The 20,554-nt window shown below is 47.4% G+C and overlaps 1 protein-coding gene across 1 annotated transcript in view; it reads left to right on the top strand.

Moving 5' to 3' along the window:
- Positions 1-20,554, top strand: part of Ptprn2 (protein tyrosine phosphatase receptor type N2) — a 761,869-nt gene that overhangs the window by 653,787 nt on the left and 87,528 nt on the right. Inside the window, 1 exon segment of the mRNA XM_038337154.2 lies at positions 2,422-2,634. Within this exon segment, the coding sequence (XP_038193082.1) occupies positions 2,422-2,634 (213 nt within the window).

Raw genomic sequence — 20,554 nt, 5'->3', positions numbered from 1 at the left:
AGGAGCTGAGGCAGCAACTGGCTTAAGATAAAACGAAGGAAGAAGCCCCTCTTCACTGGGACTCCTCCTCTCCCTCAGTATAGTCCTGCACTTTTCACTGGGTCTGGTTGCCCCATGACTGGGGCCAAGTTCTCTTGTGGGAACACCACCTGCCTCTTCCTGCCTATCTTCTGTACCTCCTACCTGGTACTGCTGTTGACAGTTCTGGCAGTACGTGTGCTCTTTGGCCTCTTGGTGCCCAGCCCTGATGGTTCCCAGCTCTGTGGAATCACGGGCTTACTGATGATCTGCCTTATAGCAAGGCCCAGCATGGCTAGTGACTTAGTGCTATCAAGTACCTGAACCCAGAAGATTAGGGAGGTCCTAGTCCTAGTTCCAGTGCCACATAGCGCTCAGGTCCACCCAAAGCCTAAGCCTAGGCTGGACCTTGGCTTAGGGACCCCTCCAGTAGCTCAGGGGCGTGGCAAGGTGCACTTGGCACAGTCATCCAGGCACTGCCTTTGTTGTGATCTGCTGAGAAGAGGAGAGACAGGCAAGGGGAGGAAAACAGTCACTGATGGGACAAGCATAGCCATCTCCAGTTCAGGCATGCCTGGGACCACACTGAAACCTGGGGAGTGTACCACTTCGCTTCTAACTGGTGGCAGGGCATACTGTTTGGGAACTTAAGGGAAGGTTTTGCTCTTGTGCATACTGTAGCCTGAAGCTTGTTATGTGAGAAGGAGAGCCTCCTGGGGCACCTTGACCCTGGCCAAAAGGGTTATTTATGTGGTTTGGGCTCCTGCCTGCACTGGGCAAAGAAGCATGGCTTAGAAACTGGGAAGGGGACTTAGACTCCACTAACTTGGGGAGAGCGGCAGGCGACTCTCACTTCATTCTAGAAGCCCCTATGTAGGCTGGGTGGGAGTGCAAGGAGGCGGGGACCTGGGAGGAAGCCAGAAGAAGAGGAGCAAGGGTTCCCTGGCCTGGCAGGCAGCAGCTTCTGATTCCTGCCACTCACGCCGCCTCCGTGAAGTGTCCCAGGTCCAGGTCCGTGCTTCAGGTCTCCTGGTCCCCATCCCAAGGTCCCCTCTGCTAAGCCTTAGAGCACCCTCCCTTTCATCCATTCTGGCAGCCCAGGAACCTCCGGGTCCAGAGCCAAGCAGAACCAAGTCGCACATCTAGGCAGGAAATCCCGGTGTCTTTTCTCATTTAACCCGCATTTCCATTAACTCGGTCCCGGCTCCCACTAATCCGAGCACTGAAGGCAAAAGCAGGCTAATTAATGACCAGCTTTTCCAGTCAAGACCGGCTATAATTGCTTTGGTGGCCTTTATGATTACAAGATAAAAATGGGCCCGGCCTGACATAAGAGGCACTGTGTACACTCGGAGACTGGAGGAAACCAAGAGTTGGGAGGCTGAAAGCGGAGCAGAAAATTACTAATAGACGAGAGATAATGAATAGGCCGGCCAGGCATTCATGGGGAAAAATCCATTTTGTTACCACGCGAAATTAGGTGGCAGAAAGGAGTTTGCTAATTGTTCTCCCCTTGTAGCAACCAGGACGGAGGCAGGGGCGTGCTCGTCCATTCATTTCCCGAGTAATTGTGGGGGTTGCTGGCCAGAGTTTTGGGCGATTTGCCTGCGGCCCTTTCCATTTTCCTGTGGCGTGTTTAATTGTTGCTAATACACCTCCTAATGAAGCTAATGAGGGGGGCGCTGTCTGGCTATCTGCCCTGGAGTTGAGTGACATGCAGGAAAGGATTTTCCCCCCCATCCCTTCCCCCCCCCCCCCCAAATGAGAAGTGAACTCCCAATCGCCTGTTCTCAAAAGACCTTGTCCCCTTTTAAGGGACAATACACAGGTACCAGGAGTTGGGAGTCTGTGCCTATAGATCCCTCTAAAGATTGATTAGAACTGGTTGGACTAGCCCACAGAATGTCGTTTAGAGCAAGAGCCTGCTTAAGTCAGGCCAGTGCACTGTTCTGAGCCTGGGGAGTGTTTAATTCTGTTAGCATTTTACCGACCTGCTACCAAACATGTGCTGTGCAACTTGCTTCAGATATATTCTGTGTCTGATTCGGACACTTTGTTTAACTTAAAGCAGCAAATTGGGTACCAAATACCTTAAATTATTACGTTTGAAAACCAGCACCATCCGGGTAGCTTTTGCCTTCCGCTTGACAATAATATGGTTTGAAGGTGCTATGGGGTTGGAATTTCCTTCCACCTGTACTCCTGCACAGACCCTCTCCCCATTGTGTCGGTGCCACACTAAGTTTGGAGCTGTACAAGGAGGGGTGACCTACAGGGATTGGAGTCCTTGAGCACTAACCTGTCTTCCTCCTCCTCTTCCTCCTCCTCCTCCTCCTCCTCCTCCTCCTCCTCCTCCTCCTCCTCCTCCTCCTCCTCCTCCTCCTCCTCCTCCTCCTCCTCCAGAAAGGCAAGCTCAAGCTTCTGCCCCATCAGGAAGAGCAGGAAGACTCAACCAAGTTCATTGTGCTCACCTTCCTCTCCATTGCTTGCATCGTGGTGGTTCTCCTGGCTTCCAGCCTTGCCTATTGCCTCCGACACAACTCCCACTACAAGCTGAAGGAGAAGTTGTCCGGACTAGGTGGTGACCCCAGTGCAGATGCCACTGAAGCCTACCAGGTAAAAATAAACTTTTCAAAGAAATCTATTGGATTTACCAAACTTGATTTGGAGGCTGGGTCTCCCCCATTCTCTTCACTCTTTCATTAATTCATAGTTTGGGTTCTTTTATGATGACAATTTGAAACTTCTCATTAGCATTCATGTAAATACCTTGCAAGCACAATTTTATGGCTCTGTATTAATCTTACACTGTTCTTGGATAGTCTTGTGTTAGCTGTGAAAGTAGGTTGCTAATTAGAAATGTGGAAAAAGTATATATGAATTATAAATATATATAAAAAATATATGAATTATGCATTATCTGTTATCTTAATTTGGCCACTATTAATGAAGCACGCCTCAGTTGCAAGATGAATTGGTTATGTAGATGTTTGAAGATGGCTGTTAAATCATCAACTTCCATGGGGTCTTATAGGAGGGATCTTTTGACCTGATCTGTTGCCGCCCTCTGCTATTACTCGGACAAAATGAAAGCTAATGCTGGTAAATGGAGAGTGAAGTGCATGCGTCTTCATGAGTCAGCAGTGGCAGCCATGTGCTGGCAAGCCAGGCAACCAACACGCCTGGAGGTAGACCAGAAGCCTGCAGAAATAGGAGAGACAGATTCGGAACATGAGGCATAAACAAATCCCATAATTTTTGTAAGTTCTGTAGTATATGTTTCATAATTAATGACCTTCTATAATGAAACTATCACTCCACTCTCAGCAAAGCAAGCTTAGAATATATAGAATTGGAATTAGGTTAGGTTTTCTTAATATGATATCACTTCTTATTTAGGAATATGAAATAAATACTTCTTATTTAAAAATATGAAATAACTCATGTGACGTCTATTTTTAAGTTGAATCAATATGTAAATTTTTTTTCTCATTGATCAGGTCTTTTGTCTTTTCTAACCATATGGCTGTGCTGTATAATATCATGTCAGTGACTCACATGTCACAATATATAAAGAAAATGCTGTCTGTCCTGATGTCAAAGTTACCTCGGAGCTCTCAGGTTCTCCCGGGAAGTACACTGACTATCCAGTAACCACCCTCAGCTGATCTCAGCTGGCCGTCTGTCCCTTGCTTTGTGTCTGTTCTGCCTCTGAGAAGAATTTATTAAGTCCCTGGGCTTAAAAGAGATGAGGAGACAGCTTTTGCTCCCATTTCAGAATTCTCGTCATCATCAGTGAGTGGAGAAAGCCTCTGGTCTTCCGCAGCAGGTCACAAGCGTGGTCAGGATGATCTTTTTCTTATAAAGAAATGGCAACTTCAAATGCGTTGAAGATGGCATTTCAGACACATAGCACATAGCTTTGCTTCAAAGCCAAAGAAAAACCATGTTTGAAGAAGCAGCCTAGAAAAAAAATGTCACATAAACTAGTAAGAATTTGCCCAGAAATTCTATTGAGCAAGACCATCAATATAGTATGCCAGGTCCTCAGGGGCAAGCTAGTGTCAGAGCATAAATAAATTATCACACTAGTCAGTTCCGTGTGTGAGAGGCAGAGATCATGTGGACGCGGGTTTTCTAGAGAGCATGGCATCCTTTGATATACTTTGAAATTCAAATATAAAATATTGATAGAATGAAAGGTTTAACTTGCATGCAGAAATGACTAATTTTTATAAAAATGTGGGTAGGAAAAATGCATAGTTATGACTGGGTTTGTGATAATTAATGACAATAAAAACTCTTCCTAGTGGCAGCTCTAATTAATAGTATCTGTAATTAAAATCATGTCCTTGCAGCAAGAAAACTGTTTGAATTTCTTAGAGTGACCTTTTGTGTTCCTCCTGGGGGCATGGTGGCTAAGTTGATATTGATTTTATAATGAGCTCTGGTTTGTTTAATAAGAATCTGTAATCCTAACAATAAATGAAATGTGTGCTTTTCTTCAATCCAGATTAATAAAAAGAATAGACGGGAAACTTTTCCTTCAAAATTATGATCTAGAAAAAATTGGGAGTGAAATAATTGAAAAACTTTTCTGTTGGGCTCATTTCTGAAATCACTGCCAAGTCCCTTTGATCAAACTACCGTGGTAAGGTGAGGTCTGCTCCCATCCCAGCAGCAAGTCCTCGGAAGGCCCATGTGCTGCAGAGTCGTGTTGCTTTGTCTTGTTTTCAGCAAAGCAGGACCCAACACACAGGGCTCATGTGGTTGTCAGTTTGGGGTTTAGCTGGGTGCACTGAGGGCTCACAGTTGGGGTTATTCAAGGGACAGCTGTGTGAAAATACAAAGCAGATGTGAATGCATCAATAGGACCTTAATGCTCTGGTTTTTCCAAAGCTGCCATTGAGACAACCTTCATGTTTTCAAATCTTCTTGAAAGTATAAAAAAATAGACTCTTGAGAGCCTTGAGATGATTTAGCTGTAGAATGTGCCAGCCACGACAGTAAGAGTTCAATCCACAAACAGCACACAGTGGAAGGAGTGACGAACTCCCACAAACTGTCCTCTGAATCCCGCACACAGCATGGCATACCCCCTTGATAAACAAATGCAATAAAAACTATAAACATGTAACTATAAATTTCAGAGAAAGGATCTTCTTAAATTAATAATCTATTACTAACTCTTTGTGTGTCTGGGGTTGTACTTGAGTGGTCAAATACTTGCCTAGCATAGATTTAATTGCCAATTCCTGTGTGTGTGTGTTTACGCAAGCGTGCGCATGTGTGTTGTAGAGAGAGAGGCATTTGCTCCTCTGTATTTGCTTATTCCATAATTGAGATTGTGAATAGAATTTGCTGTACTTTTCTTCACTGATCACAGGGACAACTGAATGGTTTGCTACTGTTCTTTATTTCATGGGGACATGATAGAAAATGGTTCATTATTTTAAGTTCATAAAGGCAAAAGGTTATTGTGTAAGTGGGTTAAGGGTTACCCACGGATGGTGGTAGATGACAGTACACTAAGTTTGGTCGCTAACAGAATGTGATGTTACATTGGAAGTGAAAGAACTTGAGTGTTTATGTGGGGAGGACACAACACAGAGCACAGGCATTCTGATAATGAAAATGAGGGAGGCATAGGGGTAAGGTTTTGTGGGCAGTGGGGCGCTGTGGGTAGCGTGGTGCTGTGGGCGCTGTGGGCAGCGGGGCGCTGTGGGCACTGTGGGTAGCTGGGTGCTGTGGGCAGCGTGGCGCTGTGGGCAGTGGGGTGCTGTGGGCAGCAGGGCACTGTGGGCGCTGTGGGCATCGGGGTGCTGTGGGCAGCGGGGCGCTGTGGGTGCTGTGGACAGCGTGACGCTGTGGCCGCTGTGGGCAGCGGGACGCTGTGGGCAGCGGGGTGCTGTGGCCGCTGTGGGCAGCGGGGCGCTGTGGGCAGCGGGGCGCTGAGGCCGCTGTGGGCAGCGGGGCGCTGTGGGCAGCGGGGCACTGTGGGTAGCATGGTGCTGTGAAAGCTGTGGGCAGCAGGGCACTGTGGGCGCTGTGGGCAGCATGCATAGCCTCTGGTTGTATGTAACCTTCCTTTCGTTCCACAGCACCAAAGAGAATTCTCATATTCTTGCTTAGACAGCACTAAGGTCAGTGTGGTGGGAGGACCTTCCTGAGAGGATCTGGGAGGTCCCTCCTGTGGTCAGCCCTTTATGCAGCACCTTCTGCAGCAGAGGTGGCAAGCTGTGCTCTCCACCACCACTCACCACCACATAACCGTGAAGGCCATAGGTTGTGGCCTATCCTGGTGTCCTGAGTTGTAAATGACCATCTTGTAATAGCCTCAGAACAGTCTGGAGTGTGATTATCTCTAAACACGTTCACCTTTTCTGTGTATTCGTATGTAGATACATGTCTCACACTGTGTGTGTGTGTGTGTGTGTGTATGTGTGTGAGAGAGAGAAATTTGTTTTCTATTGGAAAATCAAGTCTTTAAAAGATAGCTAGACAGACAGACAGACAGACAGAATGCCACATGTATTCAGGAACCCACAGAGGCCAGAAGAAGGTATCAGATTCCCAGGAGCTAAGGTTGAAGGTGGTTGTGAGCCACCCAACATAGGTACCAGGAGCCACACTGGCCCTCTGAAAGAGCAGGGAGCTCTCTCTCTAGCCTCCTGAAGATCAAATCATCTTGACAGATTCTTACTTTTCATCTTGTTCCAGGGTATCAGTCACGTCAGATAATTCAGTGACACTTAATTTGTTCGTGCTTTTACATTTTGGGTCTGACAGCTTACGAGCGCGGTGTGCTCTGTCAGAACTTTCCCCATTATTGCAGTAAGTGTTGTTTGTTTTCCTCCTAAAGTCATGAAGCATGCTTGGGTTTAATCTGTACTTTATGATCTCAAAAAAAGGAAAACACTTTGTTGCTTCACATGCTGTGTGTGTGCCTGTGTGCACAGTGATATGCCTGTATGAGCACATAGGTGTGTGTACCACACCTTGACAGGCATGAAACCATGATGATCAGCACCAGGGTTCCTCTTACCTCTTATTCATGCAGGTGTCCTAGTTCTCTGGAAGGCGGTTAGGTAAAAACTGTGCCAAAAATAAGTTGTTAGATGATTAGAAGACATTCTCCCCTTTTCTCTCCAAGTCCCTTTGAATGCTGCATCCATTTCCTTGAGGCTTTGATCATCTCTGAGCACTGAGTTTAGTATTCTGCTGGCCCACTCTCGCTCCCTGACACAGGGGCAGAGACTCCTGCAGAATGTTCTGCAACTTCTCTTTTGATGGTTTATTTCACAATACCCAGCAGGTCTCCTTGCATATTTGGAGGCCTTTGGAACCAAACCCAGAGGAAAGCGAGCATCAAGCTATGGGACCGCCTGCAAACAGAGTCACTAAGCGTGCATCATCTTGGTTGCTGTGGCTCCCATTAGCCAGTGATTATTAATGTAATGACAGAGCATGTGATTGCTGCTTTGTGCACCCATGCTGATGGACCCACTCACCTCTCCTGAGGGAGGCCGAGTTCCAGAGGAGAGGACAGGTTACACGTTGGTTCATCCTCCTATGAATTAGCAGACCCTTCTTTGTCTAGGTGAGTTCAATCTTCCATAATTGGTGTAATCACTAGTCATGCAAATGGGGAAAGGATCAGATGCCTCCCAATTAAGTCAGAAACAGCAAATTTCCCCCAGATGCCCTTGACCTCAGCACAGGTTTCAGGGAAGTCATTTCCATTTGTCTTGTGATAGCTGTATGAGTAATTTTCAGGTTGAAATAATATTTTTGTTCAGATATCCCAGAAGCAAAATCTCTCCTGCTTCAAAATTAGACAGGGCATCCTAACATGTAATGTTTGTAAGGACAATTTTGTTTACTGAATAGTGACCCCTAAGAATTAGTGTTCCTATCTTATCTTTGCAAAAGTTCCTGAGAGTAGGCAGGATTCTTACCACCTATGGCCAGTGTAGTCTGCACTCCACAGCGATGTCTCCACCTGCTCAGAGCCTATCATGTCCTGAAACAATCATGGACATGCTATAAATTAAGCAGATGCTAAATGACTATTTAATTGGTATCAAATTGCCTGTGTCTTGGGACTAGAATGTGACCATGCCAAAGGGAAAGTTGCCCATCAGTCCCTAGTATCTGAAGCAAGTCTGTTCCCTGCATGCTGAGCTTCATTGATCAGAATGCTTCTGTGAGCTCAGGTCTGAGTCTTTGTTCAGAGATAAACTATTTTGAGTTCAATCTTCTCATAAACCCTGAACACCCAAGCATATAGTTCCCAAGTCAGTGACTACAGGCCTATTCTGCAGAGATGCCTGGGCAAAAATGCTTCCTCAGTCACAGCTCCTGAAATGAGACAGATCTTCAGAGAGTGCCAAAGTCTGAAGGATGGCCAGAGCAAAGTACAGCATGCCACCTGTCTTAGACCACAGGCCACTCCCCTTAGTCAGATTTGATTTAAAATAGCAAGTCACTTAGTGAGACACTTAGAAATAAGAGGGATTGGAGCCATTAGTTCATGGGCATTCTGAGGTTAATGGCTTTTTTTTGTTAATATGGTACTGTTTGATTTTATTTCTTGTGGATTATTAGCAGACCTGTATTTATTTAAATAACAGTTCCTAGGAAGCTTTGTGTGGGTGATAAGAAAGAATGCGGGGCATTGACTCAGTCTTACTATACCTGAGGTAACTTTTCTCGGTTCCTTTCTGCAGTCTGATGGTATGGGGTAGGTGGGTGGCATCTCTGGGAAGTGTGAGTCCTTTCTAAAGCGTTACCAGACTTCTAATTTACCTTGCTAATGCTACTCCTAGAATCAAAAGAAAGCACCTCTTGCAAATTTGGGAGCTGCTTAGCTTGCCACTGCTCAACCAGGGAGGCCTTTCTGGGGTTCCTTCTGATTTTGTTCGCTTAGCAAGCTCTGCAGAGGATGGTCATAGTATCACTTATGCTGAAGAGCTGAGATCTTGGCCAACAAGTTTGACAAGAGGGTAAAATAGTCACCAGAAGACCAATGACTTGGTCTGCATCCTCAGTGAACAGAGACAAGAATGTCTGCTTGTCGAGACCTTCATTGGATGTCATCTGTCAGGGTCCAGCCTCGACGGGGTCTGCATAAATCAGGGAAGGGTTGTGAGGATCAGAAATATTAGATAGGAGGAACAGAGATATGAAAAAAAAGAAAAAGGAACAGTTATGCAGAATAGAACCAGGAGGGCAATCTAGTGAATACTGAATTTGCCCGTGTTTATTTCCCATATGCTTACATACCCCAAGGGAGTAAGAAGGTAAAAGACTGCTCTTGCGTGATACAAAGAACAAACAGAACAATTACTTTAATACTTGAAACATCAAGCCACTGTATCCTGAGTTAAGTATTCTGTTGTTTAGGGAGGGCATGCAGAGACTATACCTTAACCAAGCATCCTGTAGGCAGCTACTCCCTGGGTCAAACTTCCTGTCATAGACTTGAAGGAGCAGGAATAGGCTTGAATTCTCTGATCTTCAGTCAGGGTGGAATGGATTCACCTCTGTGGAACATCTCAATACCCAGAACACCAAGTAACCACACCCTAGGTCAGGACGTCTTGTTTGTAGCCACTCCTTAAGTCAGACCTCTTGTCAATAACTTAGAAAGAACAAGTGTAGGCTTAAGCTCCGACCTTCAGTCAAGGTGGAGTGGATTCACTTCTGTGGGCCCCCACACCTGCTCTTAGACCATGTAAGGGCAGCAGCCTCCCGGCTAGGAACTTTGACATCGTACTCACCTGGCGCCTATCCAGGACAACCTTGTCCTCTCATCAAAGTTCTTTCATGGTAGAAGTTCCTCTAGGAGGGAGGGAATAGGGATACCCATCACCTCTTGGCTTTTACTCTTTGGAAATGAGAAGGTAGGCACAGTGAGCATCTAGGTGGGACATGTATGATGCTAAGGTGAGGGGAGAAACTGATCAGTCCTCTGGCAGACAGGGTCTCTTGTGGGGAACTTACCAATGTAGGGGGTCATGGAAGAACAGGGGCCAGTCACGCAGCATGTGAGCAAGGCATTTATAGTATACTGAGATGTCTGAAATCAGGCAAGCTAGGGAGGAAGGCAGGAATCGTGGGTCCATGTCAGGCTAGTGCAGCGGAGAAGACTCCTGGTTCCGTCCACTAGGAAGGATGCTTGGAAGCCAATGAAAGGACAGTACTATCTGTGGGGTTCTCATTTTTAATGAGCAGGGGAGAAGAACCACGTTCTCTTTCTCTTTAACTGCCAGGTTCTTTCCTCTGCTTAGCCCTTTCTGCATTATCCATTTTGTAAATTTCTTCCTTTCTCATTACTTTAACTCATAGCCAAAGGGGCTTTATGAAGTATGTGTTGGCAAGTGATGGACCCACATCACTGTGTGGAGTCCTGTCATACACCTCTCTATTTTGTTATATGTTTTTCCCATAGATGGGATTCCTTTGGCTTTGAATTCTGAGTCAGAGAGTGAAGTGTACTTTTCAAACCAAGACTCAGAAGAACTATCTGCAAAGAAAGCCCATATTAGGAACAACAGGGAAGATTCTCCACAGAGAAGGAGGCCTTTGTAAAATGTAGCTTGAGAGGCTAAGGTGTGATTTTCCCAAGTCTAGGGCCTTCAGATAGTGCTGGGTGCTGGTCAGCCTTAAGGATCTGTGGAGTCACACCCTTCAGTGCCTGGGAGGTCACACCAAGGTGAGGGCGCCTCCGTGGAAAGTATGAGTGACAGGAGTCCCAGCGTTGTTAGCAGCTGCCAATTCTGGGTTAGAAACTGAGTAGCTCAGAAGGAGTGACAGAAGTCAAGAAGTGGGTTTATCTGGGGTTTACAAAGGAACCCCAGGAATGTGAAGGTGACAGATCTCAAGGAGGGCACTAGGAGCTGGAAGCAAGTCAAGAGAGTGTGTGTGAGCATCCAACCAGAAAGCAGATGACCCACACAGCACAGATGGGCTCCCTCCGGGACAGGAGAGCCTCCTAGCCAGGACAAGAGGCTCCAAGCTGGCTGGCACCTCCTCAGGACAAAGCACCTTGATGTAGGGGTGAAGTAACTGTAGGGCCTGAGTTTCTCAAGGGACAATAGCAGCTTCAGAGCAAACCCTAGGGGCACTCAGAGCTGAGCAGAGGTGCTGGGCTCTGTGGGAAGCAAGACTTCTCAGTCTCTGGCTGTAAAGGTAGGAGACACTGTGATCCAGTGAATGGTGCCTCTGGGAACCTTTCAGTAAGGGTGAGTCCAGCTCTTGACACATCTCCATGGGCAGGTTAAGGGCATGGTGAGTCCGAAGGGCACAGTGGAGGGCTTCCTAGCCACACACATGGTGGCAGGTTGGCTTTGAGGAAAGCGGTTGCCCTGTCAGACAGGGAATTAAATGTAGCTTGCACTTGTCCTCAGCCCAGTCAACATGGATGAGTGAGGAGACCAGCTGGGGAGGCAGGATAGCTCCAGACATGGGAGGGGCCGGCCTAGGATACTCCCTTGTGCTGCAATGGCTCTTGAGCAGTTGGGAGTCTCCTGTCAGGTTCGCTGATCTCTGGAAACCCCTTGAGACAGAAGCCCTTTCCTCCTCTGCTCTGGGCTCTTCCATATCCAGCCCTCTGTGGTAGTTTCACTGGGCGCTGGGTTCTGTCCTAAGCCCCTGTATGCATGGGATTGCCCCTGAGAAATGGACACCTCAGGAGCCATGGGTAACTTTAAGACCTGGTTTTACAGAGCTGGAATGAGACCAGAAAACTTATTTCTTGTAACTGCGTAAGAATCCAAACCAAAGGGGCTTGCTGGACCTGGTTTCTCACGAAAGTGGTGTCAGACCATTTGTGAAAGACACCAGTGTTGTGGGCCTGGTGGGGATAATTGACACTGATGATGCCAAGGAAGCTCAGGGTCGCCAGGCACAGTATAAAGACTTGGAGCAAAAAAATTATCCAGGATACTATGCAAGCAAGTACTACAACTGAAGTACATCTGCAGCCCACACGATCTGTTTTAGCATACGAAATACTGCAACCAGCAAAATTAAGTGTCTGAATGTAAGGTTGTATGTGTCTATGCATACAGTTTATTTAATTATTATAATTTATTATAACCACATTAGTAAGTAAATGTGAATGTCTTAAAATCCATGACCCTGTGGTGTTTGAAGACTACAATGTGACTTTGTGACATCTCACACCAGATCAGTAAGAAAGGTTTATGTGTAATATGTGTGTAAGGTGACAATCCCACCAATTCTAAGGGAGCAGAAACCTGTTGAGGATAGCCAGAAGTCTGTTTTTCTTCCTTTTCTTTTCTTTTCTTTTCTTTTTTCCTTATATTTTCTATTCCTATTCTCTTGTCTTTCCTTTCCTTTTCTTTTCTTTAATATAGGTAAAGACTTTTGCCATTTTTATCTTTTTTCCCAAAGACAGTAAAGCATAATAAATTTACACGAAGAAGCACCCACAGAATACCCTTGTATAGACTCTTAAAATATACTGAAGCCAGAAATGTGTGTTCTGAAGTCAAGTGATGTAGTCCGTGGCAAGCAAGCCCAGTGCCCCACACCAAAACAGAAAGGTTTTAAGTAGGATAAAATAAAACAGACATTTATAAGTTAATCAAGACAGTTAATTGAGATGGGAATTATTCACACTTTGTGAATTTCCATGTTTTTCCACCCCCACCCAGATCCCTGTGACTTTCTTCTCCTCTTACCAGATGCAGCGGAGAAGAAAAGCACTAAGAATTAAGTGACCCCCTCCCAGTGTGAAATTGAGAAGCAGAGCAACTGTCCACTACTCCTGAGAGCTGCTTTGGTCCTGAGGTGGTGCTCCACTTGGGACCCAGTAACTCCCTGTTTCCATCCTGTTGCCTTCTTGGCTCCAGTTCCGTCTCCAGTTGACTCCCAGTGAAGCAGCTTAGCAGAGCTGTGCTGTAGTGGAAGATGCTCTTGCCAGCAGTGTCCCAGGCTAGTCTCCTGTGGGTTCAAAGTTTCCCCTCCCACAGAGGTGTAGACTCTGTTCCTCGGGTGCAGAGGGACCCTCAGCTGCCACCTGAACCTGGTCCCATGCTCGCTGGCATCTGCATTGGTGGAGGGGGAAGGGTGAAGGGGGGGCTATGGGCCCAGGATGACGTGAGGGTCTGGAGCAGCTGCTTCAGCATGCTGCCCCCCATGGCCCTGCCCTTTGGCTTAATTAAGCAGCAGCAGAATGGAAGCCTGAATACCTTTTGTGTCCTCGGCCCCTCTTCTCCCAGCCTCAAACCACTCCTGTGCTCTTCTGCTCTGAGCCTTTGTTCTGACCCCCGCCCTGGGGAGGCCCTGCTTCTCCTTGGTGCCCACCATCCCCATCTGTCAGCTCTCTGTGCTCGGACCCCATCCTGGCCCAGGGGACTAGCCCTGTCTGAACACCAGGCTGAGTCCTGTGGCTTTCTCCCCCGGAACACTCCTCCGATTTGCAGTCATGCACATGTGTACTCGCCACTCTTCCCATGTGACCTGCCCTCCCCTCTGCTCTGGGCTGAGGCCAGCCTGAATTTCCCAGAGGGTGGCATCTGCACAGTCTGCAGCACCTGGCAGGGGCCTGCAGGTGATCAATGAAAGCCAGTCGATAGGGTGAACCAATATTGATGCATGAAGAGTCACTGCGCAGGGAGAACATTTCCAAGTCTTGAAAACCACCGTGTGTGATTTCTGGAGTCTGGAAGAGTGTGTGAGAAGTATTCTACAGACCTTGCCAATGGGGATGACGGTGGTGACAAGTGATTGCCCGTCGCCTTGTACTAAAAAGAATGCTAGGCAAGAAGTTCTCGTGGAGAGCACCCGTTCCCAGCCTCATGCTGTGTCATGCCCAGGCTGCCCCAGAAAGACACATGATTGATTTCTTGCTGGATTGAGTATTTCCAATTCTCTGAATATGAAACGGAGGCATGAATGCCCATGGAGGGTGCCACAGCTGCCTTCACTTGCTGGGATTCTGAGGGCTCTGTGTACTTGGAATTCACAACTTGCTTTCTTTCTTTCTTTTTCCAAGAAGAGGGGAGCACTTGAAACTTCCTTGTGTGGGGAGTCCTCAGATGTTAGAGGCAGGGATTTTATTTTCCTGCCCTGCAAGCTTACCCCTCTATAACACCTGGACGACTCCCAGCATGACACATTCAATGTCTCCTCTACTCCATCTGGAGACCCCACATGCAGGTGAAGCCCATCTCCTCTACAGGTTATGGAAGAGTGCATGTACTTGCTAAGTTGTTTTCTCTGCATGGTTTTACTTCTGCAACTCTCCCCTGATTTCAAGAGGCTGTTCCACACGAGAAATGCAGATGAAATTTTGCAAGAGAAAGCTGTGATTGAGCTCTGGGGCATGTTGGTCAGTAACTTTTGGCAGTTGCTGAACATGCAGAGTGACTTAATTTCAAGTCCTCACCTGCAGGCCCTGGACTGCTGCAGGTCAGAAGAGATGCCTGCATCTTTGATACTTTGAAGTGGGGCAGGCAATTACATTCCCAGCTCTCTTCCAGGGCCATGGAGAGTCAAGCCATTTCTCACAGATCAGACAGGAAGCTTGGGTTGCTGCTGGCAGAACTTGGCTCCAATTGGTGGCTCTTTCAAGGACTCACACTGCTCCCTGGTATGGAGTGTCCAGGACCCCCAAAGTATGCTGTTGTTCTACCTGGGTGCCACAAGCAAGTATCTTTTGAAGCCCTGATTGTGGCCCTCCACCCTGGGGTCAGAAGACAGGCAGGATGGACTGAAGCAGGCAGGCATGGTTCCACTGTGGCTGGCTGTTGAATGTGCACAGAAGAGCATGAAGTTGCCTGCAGTAGGGATCTTGTCTTTCTGCTATTAGTGTCTGATGTGGCGGAGACAGTTCCAGACTGAGAGAAGCAGTGGAAGCTATCTTTCTCTTATGTCAGTTAAAAATGTGTCTGTGTTAAGTCTTATTTGAGAAAACATCTCATAAGAAGGGGAACGTTACTCACTTCTGTTTGATAATTGCTGTCCCAGCCCTGTTTGGCTAAGTCACAAAGCTGGGATGTACAGGACCTCAGATCACAGCTGTGTGTGCACTGCTTCAGAGCACAGGGAATCCTGGGAGGCCAGGTGAGTGTCAGCCTGGCAGCGAGGCACCCTGAGCGGCCATCCTGCTGATCTCAGCCCAGCTCAGGGGTGACTCCAAGGATGTCTTCCTGATGCGTGGTATACCAGCATGTGCCCATGTGGAAGTATGAAAGCTTATGTGTATATCGGGCACCTTGAAGCCAAGAGCTTCAAGACGTGCGCCTTGGATGTGCTGGACCCATGTCAGCTGGAAGCTGGTGATTAGGTGGCACCATTTAGGATGAGAACGGGTCTGTCACAAGTGGGCCCTGCTGTGGCTTTTTTTTTTTTTTTTTTTTTTTTTTTTAGCTTGAGTAAGGAAGGCAGTGGTTGCCCTATCCACAGTGCTCATCAGAGAGATTCTTAGGGCGTGTTTGTATAAAGTAGCCAACCTCACTTAGGACTGAAAGTTCTCTTCCGCAACCTTTAGTTCGGGATGACATGAAAGTCACTGAAATGACATTATGCTGTGAATGAGATGTAAGTAAACAAGAAGCCCTCGTGGGTGTTCTTTCCCACCCCCGAAGGCGGCACCTCCCAACCCGTCCTTGCGTGCTTTGTGAACGTCACACTGAATGTAGAACATGATTAATTTTTTAACATGCCTTCCACTGGCTATTTGTGTTATAAAAGTATTACGTGTTCGAATTGGAGAGCACAAATGAGAACAGAGTAAAAGACACCTACGACTTGCCAAAGCCAAGTCTCCTACCTGGATCCAGCCTGACTGCTTCCTTAGGCTGGATCTTGAAGTTTCCTCACATGAGGTCGGGGAGCATGGGGATCTTCTCCACCATTTGGGTCTGGCAGGCACCAGGGGACACGCTGCGCCCACTGCCCTCGCCTTTGCTCAGGAGACCCACCACCCCCAGGGCCGCTGGGCTCAGGGCTGTCTCCTAGGGCTGTATCCAGCTTGCAGAGTAATTGGCCTCTCTCCCGCCCAGCACATCATAATGAACCATTTTCCCCGTGCCTTTGTGTTTCTTCCTTACTTTTGTTCCGTACTACTAATTATGCTCCACCAATAACCCTAAAAATCCCAGGCGGCCTTTGTGTGCACACTCCGTCAGGCACAGTTTTGTGCCGATTGTTCCTCGAAAGGTGCGGGAGTGTTCCCCAGCCTTTGTAGTCCTGGTCTTTTGCTGGAATTTGAGAGTGACAGGTCTTTTCTCTGGGAGTGATTCCCGCTCTGTAATTTTCCCCGTCAGACGCAGAGCTGAGAAATGAGGCATTTGCTTATTGTGTGTATGGATGGATTTCTGCCCCCAGAATCCTATTCAACTTACTTTGCAAATTGTGCTATAAAGAAACATAAAGTACTTGGAGGACCCTGCAGAAGCCTCCCAGGGCCTGAGCTCAGCATGGAGCAGAAGCAAACGGCTGCACAGCAAGAGACAATGATGGTTTCACAAGGCTTGTGTGCATCTCTGTAAGCTGAGTCTGTGTCCTTATGCCCCAAGGTCCTCTTCTGGGTGGCATAAGCTTCCCAGTCCAGAGCTGGTACGGACTGCAGGGACCCTGCACAGGCTAGTCTAGAGAGACAGTCTCAAGGGCCCCGAGCCTGTGTACAGGCCACGCAAGGCACAGTTGGCAGTATTTGGGACCCAGTGCCCTGGGCTTGCACACTGGCCTCTCCAGTGGGCTCCGGATGTGATGAAAACAGTACTATACCCCAAAGATCAGTGTTTCACAATTGCTTAAAGGAGAGATTGGCTGCAGGGCACAGACCCTCGGTGTCTTACCCTTCCTACCAAGCTGTATGTATGCCATGTGGCTGTCTTAAAATAGCACAGCTCACACTGCTATGGTTTAGTGATATAGATTAGAGCTAGGAGGTGTACCAGTCATGGCAGGGGTTGGAGCCCCAGCTCCACACCATCCCCTGCAGCAGCTTGAGGAGTTCTCTTAATCTTTTAGGAACCTCGACTCAGTAAAACCAGATACTTGGCTTTTCTACAGAAAACAATTGCAGGGTGAGCTGTATAAAGCAGAAATAGAGCCCATTAAAAGACTTCTTTTCAATTTAAAAGTTTTTTTAATGTGTATGAATGTTTGCCCTCATTTATGCATGTGTATTACGTGTAAGTCTGGTGCCCTCAGAGGCCAGAGTAGGGAGTTGGATCTTTTGGAGCAGGAGTTCCAGGTGTGTGGGGAGTTAGGGGAGCCGAGCCTCCATGGGGATGCTGGGAGCCAAACCAGGTCTTCAGCAAGTGTAGCAGGTTCATTGACCACTGAGCCCATCTCTCCAGCCCCTTATGTTCAATGACATCTTTTTAATCATGAAGTTTCACATGAAGATAAAGAGATAGGCACACAAGAAGACAGCAAGGCACATCTGAGAGCATGGGCTTGGGCTCCTCTGGCCTCCGGAGTTCCATCTCTGAGGGTTGGTAAGGAATCTAAATGATATCATGGGGTGTCCTTTTGCTTTGGGTAGGATGTGCTGAGACAGGACAGCGTTAGGCCATAGGGTTACAGAGAAGCTAAGAATTTTTTTACTTTTACTTTAAACAGCTTTTTTTTTCTTTGCGATTCCTAGAAAATTATTTGGGAAACAAGTAAAGCCACACATGGAGGCCATACAGACCTCGGCCTTAGGCACAGTTGATTACTGTCTTAGCATAAACACATTCTATGGAAAAGGACCACCTCTGTCGGCAGCCGTCACAGCAGATGCTGCTCTCGTGGGAAGCTTTGACTTCTTAACTGGTCAGGGGCTCCAAGCAGACTCCAGGGTTAAGGCCTCCTCTTCTTCCTCCACCCTGGAACTTTCCCTGTCTTTCTATGCTGACTCCAGGATTATAGAACAATTGTCTTTTTCTTTTTAAATCCTAGTTGTTATGGCTCTACCTGGAAATGGGTAAATAGAGGGGTTAAATGTCAAAATAGGTGTGATGTGGATGAAGCTACTGTCTTGATTCAGTAGGGACAGCCCTTATGGGTCCTTGGCTTAATGGGTTTGCAGCATCCTGGAATGAGTGAGGGTCTACAGACAGCCAGTTCCCTCGGCTGTCCCTTCCCTGTGTGTCTAAGACTGCCCTTGACTGAATGCTGAGCAGGCATCAAGTTGTGTTCTGTACCTCACAGGCACCAACTTAGATCCTCCCAGAAACCTGCCAGAGAAGCCCTGTTATAGCACCCACTTCATGGAGATTCACAAAATGCATGCGTTGCCACCTAGATGTAAGCAGCAGAGCTAGGACTTTCGCGTGGGCAGTCTGCTCTGGAGTCTCATCCTAAGTCACCATGTACCACACTGCAAGTGCCAATCTTGGCTCTCCCTCAGACCAGTCTCTTCCCAGGAACAGATTCCATGCCCTCAAAGAAGTCTCTAGGGATGCTTGCCTCCCAAGAGCAGAAGCGAGTCACTGACAATTGTCACCCTGGGAGCCACATGCAAAGTCACACCCTTCTTCCATGGCTGATGTCATACACTTCCTGTTAGGAGCTGGACACACATTGCTCCTAACTTCTTTGGCAATTTTCTCAACATGTGAGAGGCCACCAAGAAAAAAATCCAGGTGCCCTAAATTAACTGACCTTTCCAGAAAGACACAGAAAAAGCATCCTGCCCCAGACATGGATGCTGTTGTATAGACACAGGGCCTGCTCCACACAGACATGAACTCATTCTGGAAAGATACGGAGTCCTTTTCTGAAAATGCCATATGACACAGTGTTCCCCTATGCTATGTGGGAATATGTTTTGGTTTATGTACTGGGGCTTTTTCTTGTTGCAGAATAATTTGGATGAAGAAAAAAGATGACAGACAAACACAGCACACTCTCCCTTGTTGAAGCCCAGCCTTCTGGGCAGCCATAGCACAAGCTATCTGTTCCTGTTCTTGGTGTGTACGGGAAGACCTGAAAGGAAGTCTGTGGGCTCCTCTTGACCCTACAGCAGCACCTGATACCCAGAGTGTCCTGTCAAGTGGGCTTTTCTCTCTCCTAAGCAATCAATCACCGGTTCGTTGCTGAGTCATGAGCTGCTAGGTAGTGCTGTCTTCCTGTGAACTCCAGGCTACACTGACAGCCCTGGGCTATTTTCACTGAAGTGATGTCCCAGCTCACAGATGGCATCTTTGATAATTACTAGATTTTTTTCTAGAATTTGCATATATTAAGGAGTCTTTTTCCTTCAAATTCAGGTGGGTAGACACCAGCCTGCCTTCCATCCAAGAGAAGACCTATTTATCAAACCCCTCCTGTACGCACAGCAGGGCTTATGAGCCCAGGTGAAACCCTGGAGCAGTCAAGGAGGTAGATGGTATGGTTTTCTGGGCCCATGCCTCCCTAGGCAATGCTCTGGACTTGCCTGTGTACCTGCATTCTCCTTTAGACATTTATAGAATTAACCTGGGACTCTCTATTCAGGGGATGGTTTGCTGCCAAGGTTATTGATGAGAATTTCCAAAAACAGTCAGGCCTCCTTCAAGCATGTCCATGCAGCTTAGTTAACGTCACTAATTATCTTTTGCTTGGAAAAGCTGTCTCCGTCACAGCTCTGCCTGGACCCACTTCTCAGACCATGACCTGAAGGACATGTGTGCTCTCCACGGTGTACTTGTCACTTGCCCATAGGTGCCTCCAGTGTGCATGACATAGCCTACCACTCCCACCAGCACATGATAAGTGTAGGTCATATGAAACAGGAGCACACTGGTCACACGCAGTGCCTGAAGGATGGCTACAAAGGCTGTAACTTCAAATCCGCACGCTGTAAATGTTTGCGCTCACTCAGCCTTTCATCCCTGCCTGCAGGCAAGGAAGCCCTGCCATGGTTTGTCACTGAGTGTGTGCTCGTCCTCTCAGGTGGGGACTGTGTTTCTAGAAGAAAGGACACAGCAGCACTCACAAGCTGCATGGGCCAGCTTTCCAGTCACGGGCAGGAACACGGAAATATCTACACCTCAACTGAAGCAGCAGCTTGGGTCTGCATGGAGCAGGACCCAATAGGGCCGAGGAGATGACACAGTTGGCAATGTTGTTGCCAAATAAGCATGAGAACATGGGTTTGGATCTCTAGCAACTGTAAAAGGCCAGGTGCAATGATGCCTAGATGTATTGCCAGCACAAGGAAGGCAGGGAAAAGAGGATACTTGGGGCTCAGTAGCCAAATCAGCTAGCTCTAATTTTAGTGAGAGACCCTATCTCAAAAAATAAGGGAGAGCCCTGACCTGGCCTGCTTAATTCTAGCAGCTGGGAGGCAGAGGAAGGTGAGTCTCTGTGAATTCCAGACCAGCCAAGGACACCTAATAAGGCCCTATCTAGAGAGAGAGAGAGAGAGAGAGAGAGAGAGAGAGAGAGAGAGACTTTGACCTCTGGCATATGTACACACACGCACACACATACACACACACACACACACACATACATATACACACATATATGTCACACATGCATACACAGGCCTTACTAACAGGCCACATTGTTTCCACTGTGA

Source organism: Arvicola amphibius, chromosome 7 (genome assembly GCF_903992535.2).
Source record: "Arvicola amphibius chromosome 7, mArvAmp1.2, whole genome shotgun sequence".
Taxonomy (NCBI): domain Eukaryota; kingdom Metazoa; phylum Chordata; class Mammalia; order Rodentia; family Cricetidae; genus Arvicola; species Arvicola amphibius.
Note: the sequence above shows the minus strand (reverse complement) of the source record. Positions and strands in the feature narration are given on the sequence as shown.